The sequence below is a fragment of the Danio rerio genome, chromosome 20, assembly GCF_049306965.1.
Source record: "Danio rerio strain Tuebingen ecotype United States chromosome 20, GRCz12tu, whole genome shotgun sequence".
Taxonomy (NCBI): Eukaryota; Metazoa; Chordata; class Actinopteri; order Cypriniformes; family Danionidae; genus Danio; species Danio rerio.
Window position 1 is genome coordinate 39,841,469 of NC_133195.1, and position 12,437 is coordinate 39,853,905.

A 12,437-nucleotide genomic window follows, 5' to 3' on the forward strand; every position below is an offset into this window, starting at 1 on the left:
TATATATATATATATATATATATATATATATATATATATATATATATATATATATATATATATATATATATAAGTAATATCACAAATAATAAATAAATAAAATAAAAATAAATAAAAATAGTAAATAAATGTAAATCTAAAATATATATTAGCAAAGTATTTATTTGTAAATAATTATTTGTAATAGTTTATTAGTTAATTTTTTATTTATTTTTTTGTCCCCGTAGAGAAATTTTATTATCAGCATACACTGATCTCTGACATTTTACATTTGGCGTTCATATAAATAAATAATATAAAAACATGGTAACCCTACTCTATATAAAAACCCAATAATTAGTCTATCACATCTTTTGTTTACATTTCACTGAAAGCTGCTACAGCGTGAGATGTTTTCAACAGGGTGTGCCTTGAAGGAATTCGCTCGGAAAAGATGTGATATGTTAACGGCCCACTACTGCTAGGTGTCTAAGCCATAGTTAATCCAGTGCGCATGTGTATTAGCCTTGGTGTATGAACTCGGAACTAATACACAGTTGGCAACTTTGTTTAGTTGAAGCAGTTTCGTTTCGTAGAGAAAAATGGTTTTGAAAAGCATTTACGATTTATTAACCATGACGAATTAAATCGCGATTAATAGTGAAATCGGTAAATCGTTGCATACCTATTTACAATAAGGTTGTATTAGTTAAATGTTAGCTTATTCATTTACTAACATGTATTTTACATTAATTAAAGTATGTATGTTAGTTAATGAAAATACAGTTGCTCATTTTTAGTTCGTTAACTCAATGCATTAACTAATGTTACAAGCATGAATTTGCATGCTAGCAATACATTAGTAAATGCTGAACTATGATTAATAAATCCTGTACAAGTACTGTTCATTATTAGTACATGTTAGTAAATACATTAATGAAACCTTATTGTAAGTGTTATCATTATTTTAAAGCAACGTTTTAAAGCAACGTTTTAAAGCATTTTAGGGCTGGGCGATATGCCAAAAATGCAATCTCGATAATTATTTAACAAATTGAATGATAATGACATATATTTGGATACAAGTTGTTAATGCTTCTAGATTTAAAAGAGTATCCCAACAATGAAAAAAAAAAAAAAAGTCCTGGAATTATTATTGTTATTGGAATAAATTTGATTATGATCCAATATAATATAGTTATTTGCCCAGCCCTAAAAGTGATTTTCATAATCGTATATCAATCTTCATAATCTTATAACTGAATAGAATAGAACTGAATTAGAATATTAAATGTTATACTTTGTTTTTCTTAGTTAGTCACTTATGATGCTACTGTAACCGCGGCACCTTTTTCAACTCTGATCTCAAAATAAATGCATTAATCACCATTCATCCTAAAATAAAGTGGTGGAGTTTAATATTAATTCTCCAATAAATGCAAGCAACTTTAACTTAATCAGCACAAGCCAAATGAGTCCAGTTTATGGTCTCTATTTTCGCCAAGAGTTCAGAGAACACCAAGATGAGTTATCAGGAAAGACATCAAGCATGATTAGTTTTCCATATGTTCATGCTACAGAAATACCCTCTACATGTCCGGATCTTTCAGGTCACTTTCTTTGAGACTTACACATCACGTGTCATTGCTGCGTGTTCCAAACCTCCACCCGCAAGGAGCCTGTCTACTCCTGTTCGTCTCCAAAGTGTCCAGATTCCTCAGAGCCCGAGGTGTCCTGGAAGCTGTCAGCCGCCAGACGGGTCTATGGGATTTTGAGACCAGGCTGGGACAAGGTTCACTGTTAGGACCCCTCCCCTTAGGGCTAAATCTGGCCGGCTGGGCAGTCCCCTCAAGAATGTCCCCTCTCCCCAAAATAAACCTGCTGACTGAAGGGTGTCATGGGCTCACTGATTTCTTTTTTTCTTATTCGTTCCATGTCTCATTCATTTCCCAACTGGGGCAGTGGAGCAGTGACAGTTCATTTACTGTCCATTAAATCAAACCCAGATGGGATGATATTCGATGTCTAACACGGAATGAATGATGAGCGGTAGTTAAAAAGCTATGCTTCTGTGATGGTTTTGATAGGGCTGCAAACCACAGGCTTGAAAAACGTAAGTGCTATTACGGAGTATTTAGTTGGCCAAGTGTAAGATCTTCATGTTTTATAGTCCATATTTCAGCTCCTGATGTCAGAAGAATACCAAAATTTTTTACAAAATGCCTCGCCAATTTCACAACTCACAACTTTTGAGACAAAATTATAACTAAAGGTTTTAAAGCAGACCAATGTTTCATCAATCCGTGTATCCAGCCATCCATCTATTGTTTCTATCCATGTGTACATCTGTCTGTTCTTCTATACAACTAATATTTATCCATCAATTATTCATCTAATATCAACCCATCCAAAGTTCTCTCTATCCATTCTTCTGTCCATCTATTGTTCTGTCAGTTCATTAAATCTTTCAATTATCATTCTATCCATCATCCATCAAACTGTCTATTCTTCCATCATTCAGCCAATCCATCCATCATTCCATTCATCTAACCATCCATCTACCCTACCGTAAAACTTTTCCATCCATCCATTACTCTGCCCATCCAACCATCGTCCCATCCATCCAACCATTTATAGCTTTGCTTATCATTTCATTAATCCATCCAATCATAGTTCTGATCATCCCTCCATACATAGTTCTGTTCATCACTTAATCCATCCATTTATTCATAGTTCTGTATCCTTCACTCCATCCATCCAACTATCCTTCTTTCCGTAAAACGTTGTCCATTCATCCATCACTCTGCCCATCCAACCAATATTCCCTCCATCCAACCATTTATAGTTTTGCTCATCATTTAATCCATCCATCCATCCAATCATAGTACAAATCATCCATCCAGTCATAGTTCTGTTCATCATTTAATCCATCCATCCATTCATAGTTCTGTTCATCCGTCTATCCATAATTTCATCCATTTATCATTCTATCCTGTTCATCCAATAAACTTTATCCATCCATCCATACATTGTTCCGTTCACCCACTAACCCACTTATCCATCCATCTATCAATCAATTATTCATATAAAATCAATCCAATTATCATTTATCCATCCAATTATCTTTCACTCCATCCATCCTTCTGTCGATCCATCATTTCTTTCATTTATCATTTTATCCATCCATCAATCAATCAGCCAATCCACCAATCATTTCATTCATCTAACAATCTATCCATCCTTCTGTAAAAATTTGTCCTTTTTTGTCCAGTTCTGTTCATTATTTAATCCATCCATTTACAGTTCTGCTCATCATTTAATCCATTCATCTAATCATAATACAAACTATCCATCCATCCATCCTTTTATAGTTCGGTTCATCATGTAATCCATCCATACAGTTATAGTACTGATCATCCATCCATCCATCCATCTATAGTTCTGTTCATCATTTAATTCATCCATTCATAGTTCTGTCCATCCGTCCATCCATAATTTCCTTCATTTACCATTCCATCTGTTCAACTTTGTCCATCTATACATAGTTCTGTTCACTTACCCATCCACCAGTTTTAAATCGTTAAATAAAGGCTTTCTCAAGGCCACATTTACATGTAGTCTTTACGATCTCTGTTCTCTCTAGTCAATAAATACATTTGTTTCAATGATTTGTTGTGATTTTTATGATAACAGTTCAGTTTAATGATACTCATTCAAATTCCAATTGCAATTGTCCAACACACTAACCATTACCCTCATTCAAATTTAAGAACAGAGTTGGAAGTTACAAGTCCTTCTCAATTCAATTTATAGCAGTGCACAGTACTCACCTGTGCTTTCAAACGTACCGAGTGGCAAGGAACAAAAGGCTAAACGCTTTAAACTCAACTCTTGAGGTCAATTTCAACACAAGTAAACAACTTCAGTACAAGTCTGTGATGTAACTGGCAGACAAGGGGTTAGTCCTTCAGTCCAGGGAGGCTTTTCTAAAGTTACCATGGAGAGAAGCTCTGCGGTGAAATCCAATCCTCGAAAGAGAACGCACAGGCCACCGAAACCAAACTGCAAGTCTGAATGAGCCGGCATCCCAACAGAGAGCCATTATTAAACAGATCCCTTTAAAATACAGACAACCCTGTATCTCTCTCCAAACTAACCTTTGAATCCTGGCCATTTGTTGAACTGGTCTCTATGGTGACTTGGCCCCTTCTGTCCATCTCAAGAGATGGGACTGATACACTTGGAGGGGATTGGAAAGGAAAGGGAACAAAACTTTTGCTGTTCTCAGACTATCTGGTATTTGGTCGAAACATTCAGCTGGACAGCCAAAGTCAGATCTCCACCTCCAGTTTGGAACAGTTGAGAGCTTTTGGTGGTGTTTCACACAGCAAGTCAAGCTTGGGAGAAATCCCATAGTAGCAGCCGCAGCGAGAGCCTTCATGCTGTTATTGAGGAACTGAAGAGCAATACAATAAACTCAAGCATGCATCTCTGGCTGGGTTTGATCTGAATTCTCAAAAAAAAAAAACTCTGTGGTTCTTTATTTGTTAGTGAGGCGCTGTTGCTACAGCAATGTGAAGGTTAAGCCATGTGAGAAATGCAGTTTTCTTCTTTGGGTTAGGAAATGTTGACAATCAGCCAATCACAGATGACAAGACAACTTGAGGTTTATAGAGTAGATATATCTATCTATCAGAGTACTGTAACAGTTCAATCCGCGAAAGAAAACAAACACTGGGCAATTCTGATGAAACATACTCATCAGGCCGTGCCATTCTTGTAGCATCTGCCAAACTTGTGTCTAGTTGTTGACAAAGTGCTGACTATCCAGCTGTACACCCAGTTTCTCTGGAAATACTACAGCAGCCTCTGGCCATCAGCATTCTAATCTCTATACAAACCAAGTAGCCGCTGGACATCACTTTCACATGCACTTTCCTTTCTGCTTCATAAAGCAATGCTTAAAATAAAGAGATACTGTTGCATGGAATTAGGCGATTAAAAAGACCACTTAAATATTAATTAAAATGTTTATTTATTTTAAATATAAATGAGCTGTTAAAGAAACTGCACTCTAAATAAAAAAATTACTATTATTAAAATCATGACATTCTGATTTCATTTGTTTAATTCATTCATTTAAATAAATTAAAAGTAAATTAAAAATGATTTTCAAAATGGTCTGAAAACAATAATGGGGAGGTTGTTCGGTAGTTTAAAGATAACTTTGATAAAAGGTTTTGAACTAGTGATGCTCATAATAACCGATTAACTGTTAACCGAAAGGGTGAGTTTTTAACCGATTAATGGTATCAGGTAAATGATTAAAAAATATCATTAAATGTATTTTTTAAAGTTTGGTTGCATAAGAGGCGGATCACAGCAAACAAGCTTTTTGCGTTGAGAGGGGCATGTTTTGAATGGTTTACTATTGGCCGCGAGCATTTTGGGGCGTCCTTGCACTTCGCGTTTTTGGCATTGTGCGCTGTGTGCTCACAGCTGAAAAAAGTCAACTCTGAGCAGAAAAGGTGTGTTACGTCAGTCATGTCTTTTTCGTTCTTCAATCAAATGAAAGCGAAGGCTGAGTTTCCATTGAGAGAGATCAATTTGAGATAGCCTGTTATTTTTATTTTTTTTGATGGAAGAAAAAAAAATTGATAGGACAAGCAGCATATGCCATTTTGTAAAAAGGATTCAGTCAGTGTTTTCATTTTGTAATCTAAACTTGTCATTTAGGTGAAAAAAAATAGGGCAGGACTATTTGTTTTATTCTTTTATTTTAGTTTATTCAGTGCTTGAAGATGTGCTTTTGTTCTGATGTTCTGTATGATGTAGTTCACATGTTAAAATAAATCAGTATATTAAAATGCAATATTTTATGTGTCAGACAAAATAGACATGTCAATTTTATTTTAATTAAATAATAATTTCATATTAATCTGACCAGTTAATCATTAATATTCGATTAACAAGCGGAAGTTGTCGGTAGGCAAAAATAACCGAAATGAGCATCCCTATTTTGAACTACTTGAAATGTTGATTACTGTGGATTAAATAATGTTGCAATTTAAATTTTTAGTTTTAACTTTCACTTTAAACAACAAACACATTCAGATTTATTTTTAAATTAACTTATCCTATTAAAACAATAATCAAAATGACCATTAAATACATTTGTAAAAATCCAAACACATTAAACCCAGGTTGAAATCAAGCAAAATTATCAATATACATGAAACATCCTTCAAAACAAAAGGGAGAAAAAAAATCTACTAAAAACTTGTCTGGCATTAGTTCTTGACCTGGTCAAAGAAACAAGCCCAGGTCACTCTTGATGCTGTCACTCCGTTTACCAGCAGATTTCAGCTGGTAAAAGCTGGATCTAGCGCTTCAGTGACGCTGAGACCATAATCCCTAAATCTTTTAATATCATGTTGAAAATGTTCGGACAGGGGAGAGAGAAAAAAAAGTCAGGGACAAAGATGAGGCCTAACATCTGGGTCAATTATACGGGTAAACAGGATGATGAAATCTCATACCATGGTACAAATAACTTTACATCACAGCAACATTATATTTTGAATGTATCTAATAAAGCAAGAAACACAAGCAGGGAAAAATATATTAAACAAGTGAACATTTTGAGAATCATATACAAAAACTAAATAGGTTACTTCATAACCAGTGTAAAAGTTGCATAATTTTACTAGTACTTTCTTTCTTTTTCTTGATGAATTTGGCATTGCAACAAAAGCTTCATCATAAAGTTCTACTTAAATTTGAATTCAATGTGCCATATTAAAACGTGTTGCAAAATAACTGATACACACACACACACACACACACCTGTAACTGACCTGTAAATGACTCAACTCAATTCTATTTTAACACAAACATCACATTATATAATTATAAGCTTAAAAATATTGAAAATACCATTCTGACCATAACCCAAAATCTATTTGTTGACCTTAAAAGATCATCAAACATCACAATATATCGTTATGAGCTTAAGAATACTGCAAATACCAATCTGACCATGACCCAAAATTTATTTGTTGACCTTAAAAGGACCATTTTATTCAGATAACTCATGAAACAAATCCACCGACCACTTTCACATTAGCATATTGATTGCTCTGGACCACAAAACTGATACACTGCATTGATTGTGTGCAGTCGATTTCTTGGCACTGTACTAAACACCTATCCAGAACTACATCTCCTTAAGGAAACAACTGACACAAAAAGATACTCATGAATACACGTTGCTATCTAAAAGATGGTGATCACATATCCCAACAAACTTTCTAGTCTAAATGCTCCATATCTGAAAAAGAGACAGAAAACATCACAACCTTTTTGAATTTTATGGTCTAAATGAGTGATCACTAGTTAGCAAACACTAGTTAAACAAAGCTTTTATCCCAAACATTTATCTCATCTTTCGAATGAGGTGTTAAACTGAGGTCCTGACTCTCTGTGGTCATTAAAAATCCAGTGGCACTTCCCATAAACAGTAGGGGTGTAACCCTGGTGCCCTGGCCAATTTCCCCCTATCGGCTTGTACCCATCATGCCTCTCAATCATTCCCATCCACCGAATTGGCTCTATCACAGTCTCTCCAATATAAAGCTGGTGAGTGGTGAAGGACTGGGGCAGTTGTCCTGTGGCTGCCATCGTATCATGCAAGTGGATGCTGCACATTGGCTAGACCCCCCCTCCTTCATTATTGTGAAGCGTTTTGGGTGTATGGTCAAACACTATAAAATGCACTATATAAATACACATCACATTACATTACAAAATGATTTTTAACAATATGACTTGAGTAAATAAATATACTGGAAATATGACAAGGTAACAAAGTTTGAAATGTAAAGAAATGGTTAACTTTTAAAAATAAAAGATTATTTAATGGCATCTTTTCACGCCATAAAATGTTTTTTGAATGTTGTTACAATACTGGAATTTAGTTACCTATCAGTACTAGGGCTGGGCAATTAATTGAAAATGAATCAAAATCGATATTAAGAACTGATTTTCAATTTTTTCAATTACTTCCTTTACTGCGCGTGGAGTCACGTGACCTTGCTCTGTTAAGGATGATTTTTACTTCTGCATCACACGCATGGATATGGTCTGTTGCAGGCTTCGCACGGTCACATACCTGAAATGTACCTCTAAAAAAAATGCAGTTACACGTCACATGTTTGCATTACATTGACGATAATTGGAAGCTGCGACAGAGATGCCTCAAGACGGTATATTTTCCATTACAATAAAATTATTTTTACATTAAATATGTTTATAAAAGATTTAAAAAATGCACTGTTTAAAATATTACTTACAGAATATATAAGAGTTATTTTATTTTAAGTTAATTACTTTTACTTTTAATAAGAAAAAGTGATTGTTCATTTCAGGCAATGTGTGCTTTAATTATAGCTGTTCAACTTTGATGTTCAATAAAAAATGTATAAATAGTAGTTGTTTCTTCAATTATATTAAAATCAGGTAATGCACCCTTCATTTAAAAATCTCTCACCTGATATATGTGAGCATATTTACTGTGCACATTTATCTGTCAGTGAACAGTGAAGGCAAAAAATACAAATAAATAAATAAAATAATCATTCATTAACATGGCCGAAGCAACCTGAACTGGCGCTCTAGGCAAACAATGATCACGCTGCCTTCAACCCGAAAGTGAAAATGGAAGAGACCGGTTCGCGAAATGAGGGGGGTGGTTTGTCACAGACTTAATTAATAAAAATTTTGATTTTAGGCCAAATCGCCCAGCCCTAATCGGTACTGACATTTAAAAAATGTCCATTTCTTACTAACATTAGAGCACTGTTGAACGCGTACTTAAACAATACTGATTGGCCAATCACAGACCTTTCTGTTGAGCATGTGGCCAACAAGAGATGTTTAAGTGAGCCCAAGGCATTGCTCAAAGGTTAGTGGGAAACAGATGTTTTACCAATTGGTGACAACACCTTTTGAAAAAATGTTGAAAAAAAAAACCTTTGATATCCTTTTAAGTAAAAGAATGTAAAAATGAATTGTCTCAGAAACTGACTTTTGGAAGCTTCATTTTTAATTGTGGATGAGCCAGAACACACTGACTTAAAAACAAAAAAAATAAGGGGAAAAAAATATAAGAATTTTTTTTATTAAATAAAATTTATTGTTCTAGCAAAGACTTTAGAATACACAAGAAATGTCACTCGTATAGCTTTGAATAGAGAAAAGTCAGTCAACATGGCAAATGAAGCCCTGCCTTCTAGTACAAGAGCTAATCAGTCATTCCTATATATTGGCAATTCTCCAGGAGATGAGCTCGGACTAGACGTGAGTTTCAGCAGATTTTGTGTGACTCACACATTTAAAAATGAAACTAAATAGACAGTTGTTGAACTGTATTGGTTATTCCAAATATGAAATTAAATCGTAAACTTGGCACGCAATGTTAGAGAATCCCCATTCAGACAGAATGACCTGGCATACCAAAGTCACTTTAAGGCAAGTCATTTCACTCAGCGGCCATCTTTGAAACGCCTCTCGAGCAGTAAGCTCAGGCATTCTATCAAATGGGAAAACATCAAATTCTCCAAAACTGTTTGCCAAGCTTATGATCAAATGTCATTACAAATAACCAATAAAATTAAACAACATCTGTCTATCTAGTTTCATTTCTAATTGTTCGTATCACACAAAACCTGCTGAAACTCACATCTAGTCTGAGCCCATGTCATTCTATAGCAGTCGCAGATCAGCTCCTGTACTAGAATGAGAGCTTTATTCACCATATCGTAATTGCTGATGGGCTCCTGTACTAGAAGGTGGAGCTTCAATCGCTATATTGACGCCTTTTGTGCATACTTCCCAAGAGGCGTTTTAAATATGGCCGGCGAATGAAAGGACTTGCATTAAAGGGATTTTGGTTCTAGTCATCTTACCTTACATTAATCAAACTGACTAAAATATTTAAGTTAAACTTTGCATAAATTAGAAAAAAAATTTCATCTATAAAAAGGTTAAAGTATAAAAAAAAACACACAAAAAAAAACAATTGCTCTCTTTTTGTCAGATTTTTTTATAGGGCAAAAGTAGAATTTAGATCATTTAATAAATCTTGATTTTGTAATTTTTGGAACAATTTACAAACTACTTATAAATAACTTCATTTAACTAAATGCCAAACCAACCAATAGACAAACTAACTAAACTAGCAGACTAATTAACAAATGAACCAACATTGTAAATAAAAAATAAATTTTTAAAGCTAAATGAGTACACACACACACATACACACACACACACACACACAAACACAAACACACACACACAAACACACACACACACACACACACACACACACACACACACACACACACACACACACACACACACACACACGCACACACACGCACACGCACACGCACACGCACACGCACAAGACACGCACACGCAAATGATTTTCTATGTTTATGTTACAACAAAAACAAAAGCAGAGTGATCATCTCCCCAAAATAAACTCTGAAGCAAACCGAAATAATGTTCTCATTAATACCCCTCGGAGCTTGGGGATGTGTTTGAGTCTTTCTCTCCCGCTTCTTTGACTGAGGTAATCAAGTCCACATGGAGGTGAGAGTGAGCCGCTCCGGTACCAAACATGGCAATCAGCGTGTGATGAGTCATGCTCCCCTTTAAGCTGCCTTAACCCCCTGCTCCCCATTTTTCACTCTGGAGTCAGAGATCTGGACGCGTGCGAGACGGGTCTCCACATTCCACTCAAAGCTGGAACTTTAAGTGATCTGGATTGTTGAGCTCATCAGTGTGAGTCCAGGCTACTTCCAAGAGAGCCAAAAAAAGAGAGCGAAATCACTGCATACTTTCCACCTCTTCAAGCTATCAGTCATGAGGCAGAAAACCTGGTGCTGCTGAGCAAAAAAAAAAAAAGAAAAGAAAAGAAAAGAAAAGCAGAACAGCATGCTTCAACCAGGCAGGAATCGACTAAGAAATGTGGACTTGATTCAGCTGAGCTTTTGAGAAATCAGTTACTACCATTCAAAGGCATGAGCTCAAAGATTTTGAACATTTTTCTGAAAGAACTCTCAACCAAGGCTCTGTTTATTTGACTAAAGGAATAGAATATTTTTTAAAAATTAAAATTAGGGATGTCCCAATCAGGGTTTTTCCATTTGATTTTGAGTATCTACCGATACTTCTGAGTATCTATCAGATCATATAATACATAAAAAAGAATAAAGAAGAGCTAAGAAACAGATCAAGGTTGTTCCTTATTTTTTATTTAATTGAACTTTTTTTAACATTCAACAACTTTGTTAACAAATAGAGGACTTCTGTGAGGTAGCTTGAACAACCAAGTATTAAAAAACATCAATTCCTTACGTCTCGCAATCCTAAGTTTACATACCTCACAGTTTGCTATGGCAATGTTGTCGTCATCAACTTTATAATAAGGGATGCACCGATACCATTTTTTTGGAACGGATCTGATCTCGATACCAAAAGTTTGTGTATAGATCGACACCGTTCCAATCCCGATCATTCAAAGCAGTATGACTTTAATGTTGAATATCATAATGCTATTAAAAATTACAATTACAACAACATTGACAGGAACACTAGCACACAATATGGCTTAGCTGATTCAGTAGTTTATAGTGACATAAAAAAGGAGCACTGCTCTCTTTTTTTTTTTTTTTTTTTGTCATTAATAAAGGCAGTGCGGTGCGCCTCGTGTTTTTGAAATGGAAAAGCGCATGATAACAGTAACGTGCAACCAAAAGTGCATACAGATGTATTTTGTCAAAGAAGCTAAAATCGTTATTTAAACTCACAGGAACAAATAGTCTTGGAGAAAGTTTTTTGTGTTAAAAATGCAACAAGCAGGTTGAATGGAGAATGAATGGAGAATGATTGAGAGGCGCAGCGGCAGGAAGCTCTGAAGTGAACATGAATTTAATCACGTGAATCATCACCTGTGCTTCACATTAAACTGTATATAACGGTCTCCAGCATCCTCTAGTTATTACGGAGCCGTTTTGACAGGAGCAGTGATGTTCATGACACATCCAAGCATTTATATCTCAAGATTAACTTTATTTTCTTACAAATGCTACAAACAAACACGGTCAAAAAACTGTTTCCCCGCTACTCCTGCCAGCTGATCACCCATCACCTGTGAGCCCTTATGTAAGCAGGTGAGCTGACATGACATGTAGGTGGAGTTTATCTATATCATTAAACCACTCGATCAGTGACACAGAATAATACTATATAATAATATTATTCTTAATCAATCATGCAACAAATAAACAAATAAAATATAAAAATATATAAATATCACAAATGGCTCCAACACTGTAGAATGGCTTCAGAATATTTGGGATACAGTAGGCCTACATGACAACTTTCTAATGGCT

At 35.2% G+C, this 12,437-nt stretch overlaps 1 protein-coding gene across 17 annotated transcripts in view; it reads right to left on the bottom strand.

Moving 5' to 3' along the window:
- The window catches only part of enah (ENAH actin regulator), a 206,182-nt gene that overhangs the window by 149,938 nt on the left and 43,807 nt on the right, over positions 1-12,437 (bottom strand). For 6 of the 17 annotated variants that reach the window (XM_073932426.1, XM_073932423.1, XM_073932421.1 and 3 more), the window contains exon 1: positions 1,611-1,744. In XM_073932426.1, the coding sequence (XP_073788527.1) occupies positions 1,611-1,624 (14 nt within the window). In that variant the 5' untranslated portion in view covers positions 1,625-1,744. 17 annotated transcript variants of the gene reach the window in all.